The following is a 2,901-nucleotide window of genomic DNA, read 5'->3' on the forward strand; positions in this document are numbered from 1 at the left end:
CTTTTTCAGCATAGTTTCACAGTTTTTGCGTGCACCTTTTTAGGTATATTTTCGTCGTTTTTAGTTTGGTTATGGTATTTTTATGTTTTTTCGTTTCGATTTTGGGTTTTTCCACTAATAAATATATTATTAACATCAAATTATAAATTAATATTTACTAAAAATGATGCACTGAGATTTAATAAAAAAAATAAGGAAAGAAGTTGAATAATGTGTGATTAACAAATGTGTAATTAAAAAAAATGATATGGATATGGACTTTGACTTCTAAAGACAAGTTTCAAACCGGTTTTGGGTTGGTCTCATAATGGTCCGATTTTTTTTTTCAGGACCAAGTCTCGAAACAGTCCTATATTTTTTTATTGGTTTTTTCAGACCAATCTTTTTCCGAACATGTCCTTTTTAGACCGGTTCGGTTTCGGTCTTTTTTCGAGACCGAAGGTTGACATTGTTTGAAGCTTGAACTACCATTATATGTTGTGGCACACTCTTTTGAGTATGGCTTCCGAGTCTTTAACATCTATGGATAACTATGTCACATTCATTTCATATCGACATGGGTTCTTGTTTTTACCTTTTTCTTGTCGATCTTGCTTCCCTTTGTTCGATTCACGTTCTCAAGCACCCACTTTGGAAGTTAAATGAAACACTATATTAGAAAGGCACGTTAACATAAGCCAAATGACAAGTTTGTAAATGATGAGGGATGACATTAAGGATGATATATAGTTGAGGGATGATTTATGTAATACCCTAAAGTTTGATGGACTCGTCGATGTCGAGTCCAAATAGAATCAACTGCGTCACTTCCTCTGAACTCCATTTTCAACGTCACGCACCTGAAACACGATTTGAAGAAGTGAACGAGATCAACACAAAAAATGCAATACAAGAATCTGGGTCGATCTGGATTGAAGGTATCACAGTTATCATATGGAGCATGGATCAGTTTTGGCAACCAAATAGACGTGAAAGAAGCCAAAACCCTACTCCAATGTTGTCGTGACAACGGTGTCAACTTCTTTGACAATGCGGAGGTCTACGCTAATGGCCGAGCTGAAGAAATCATGGGCCAAGCCATCCGTGAGCTTGGCTGGAAACGCTCCGACATCGTCGTCTCCACGAAGATCTTCTGGGGTGGACCCGGACCTAACGATAAGGGTTTATCCAGAAAACACATCGTTGAAGGAACGAAAGCGTCATTGAAAAGACTCGACATGGAGTATGTTGATTTGATCTACTGTCACAGGCCGGATTTGTGCACACCGATTGAGGAAACAGTTAGGGCTATGAATTTTGTGATTAATCAAGGTTGGGCGTTTTATTGGGGGACAAGTGAGTGGTCTGCTCAACAGATCACAGAAGCTTGTGAGATCGCAAAGCGATTGGATCTTGTTGCACCGATTGTCGAACAGCCTGAGTATAATATGTTTTCTAGACATAAGGTACAAACCCAAATCGTGAATTCATGATCCGTTTTGGATCGATTCTTTTCTGTATGATTCATAGGTGTTCATCTTTTAGGTTGAAAACGAATATCTTCCTCTGTATAACAACTATGGAATTGGACTTACGACATGGAGTCCTCTCGCATCTGGAGTTTTGACCGGAAAATACAACGCCGGAGTTCCTGCTGATAGTCGTTTTGCATTGGAGAACTACAAGGTGAATCTCTTTTGAACACTTTTGGAATTCGTAGTTTTGAAAGAGGGATTAAATTTATATCAACAAATTCCGATGTTTCTTTGCAGAATCTGGCAAGTAGATCATTAGTGGATGATGTGCTGAAGAAGGTTAAGAACTTGAAGCCAATTGCAGATGAACTAGATGTACCTTTGTCTCAGCTTGCAATCGCATGGTGTGCTGCAAACCCTAATGTTTCATCTGTTATCACTGGTGCTACAAAGGAGTATCAGGTCAGATCACATTGCTTTCATTTCTTCAATTAAACTGTTGTATTTCCAGCAATCTAACTGATTATAGATCATTTCTTCTGTTACACTGTAATTACGAGTTTTATTGAAGTTATTTATGGGTTTGCATCAAAATGTTACATGCAGATTAAAGAGAATATGAAGGCAATTGATGTTATTCCTAAGCTTACACCTGATGTAATGGAGAAGATTGAAGCAATCATTAAGAGCAAACCAAAGAGACCTGAATCATATACATGAAGAAAGCATATAAATCTTGTTATTTCTTGCCAAAACTAAACATTTTAATTCGTTTTATAGTTTCTTTTTAATATTTCATTGAGTTGTTTGTTGGAAACAATGTTGTATTTATGCTGTGCTTGTTATGATTAATGATTATCCATGTGTTAATTGCATTTTCTTACCAATAATAGCAATATGTAACAACTTATTTACATTTTCTTTACACATAATAATGTACTTTGTACTTACAATTACTTGCTCGTTATAGCTACATATTTACATCTATTTATAGATAATTGTAATATGTAACAAATAATGCATGCTTATACTTGTAGCGAAATGTAAACAGCTAAACATGTTGCTATTATAGATAAACAAATATAGTACATTGCTATATGACCAGTAATGTAACCAAATAGTATTCTATATGTAAAAATTCTGGATTTGCAAATTTGAAGTATATTGATTCGAGTTACTAAGATTTTACTTAAGATCCTCAAAGGAACAAAACTGAATTTCTAATCATCAGTTATAAATGTTATGCAACAAATATATTTACCATAATCATATGGATCATGAATTGTTTTGCCAGATTGCGACAAATTAAGTCGGATTATGACTTATAAAACTTCCATATGAAGTGCTCTGCCAGATTGTGACAAATTAGATGCAAGGAACCATGAAGTGCCATAAGTTAATGAATAAATTAATGAAATGCCTTCGAAAGATCATGGGTTTGTGATTC

General features: G+C 35.2%; 1 protein-coding gene across 1 annotated transcript; it reads left to right on the top strand.

The window, feature by feature from the left end:
* Positions 1 to 800: 800 nt before the first annotated feature.
* LOC111882074 (probable voltage-gated potassium channel subunit beta) lies at positions 801 to 2,329 on the top strand. Its single transcript, XM_023878439.3, has 4 exons — positions 801 to 1,445; positions 1,525 to 1,665; positions 1,752 to 1,916; positions 2,061 to 2,329. Exons 1-4 carry the CDS (start codon positions 882 to 884, stop codon positions 2,172 to 2,174), a joined length of 984 nt encoding a protein of 327 aa, XP_023734207.1. The 5' UTR covers positions 801 to 881; the 3' UTR covers positions 2,175 to 2,329.
* The last annotated feature ends 572 nt before the right edge of the window (positions 2,330 to 2,901 follow it).

Source organism: Lactuca sativa, chromosome 2 (assembly GCF_002870075.4).
Source record: "Lactuca sativa cultivar Salinas chromosome 2, Lsat_Salinas_v11, whole genome shotgun sequence".
NCBI classification, from domain to species: domain Eukaryota; kingdom Viridiplantae; phylum Streptophyta; class Magnoliopsida; order Asterales; family Asteraceae; genus Lactuca; species Lactuca sativa.

Excerpts from the sequence above, each read along its gene's own strand:
- LOC111882074 (XM_023878439.3), top strand. The coding sequence starts at position 882 with ATGCAATACAAGAATCTGGGTCGATCTGGATTGAAGGTATCACAGTTA. Across the intron at positions 1,446-1,524 it reads ATATGTTTTCTAGACATAAG|GTTGAAAACGAATATCTTCC; the intron begins GTACAAACCCAA and ends TTCATCTTTTAG. Across the intron at positions 1,917-2,060 it reads GTGCTACAAAGGAGTATCAG|ATTAAAGAGAATATGAAGGC; the intron begins GTCAGATCACAT and ends TGTTACATGCAG.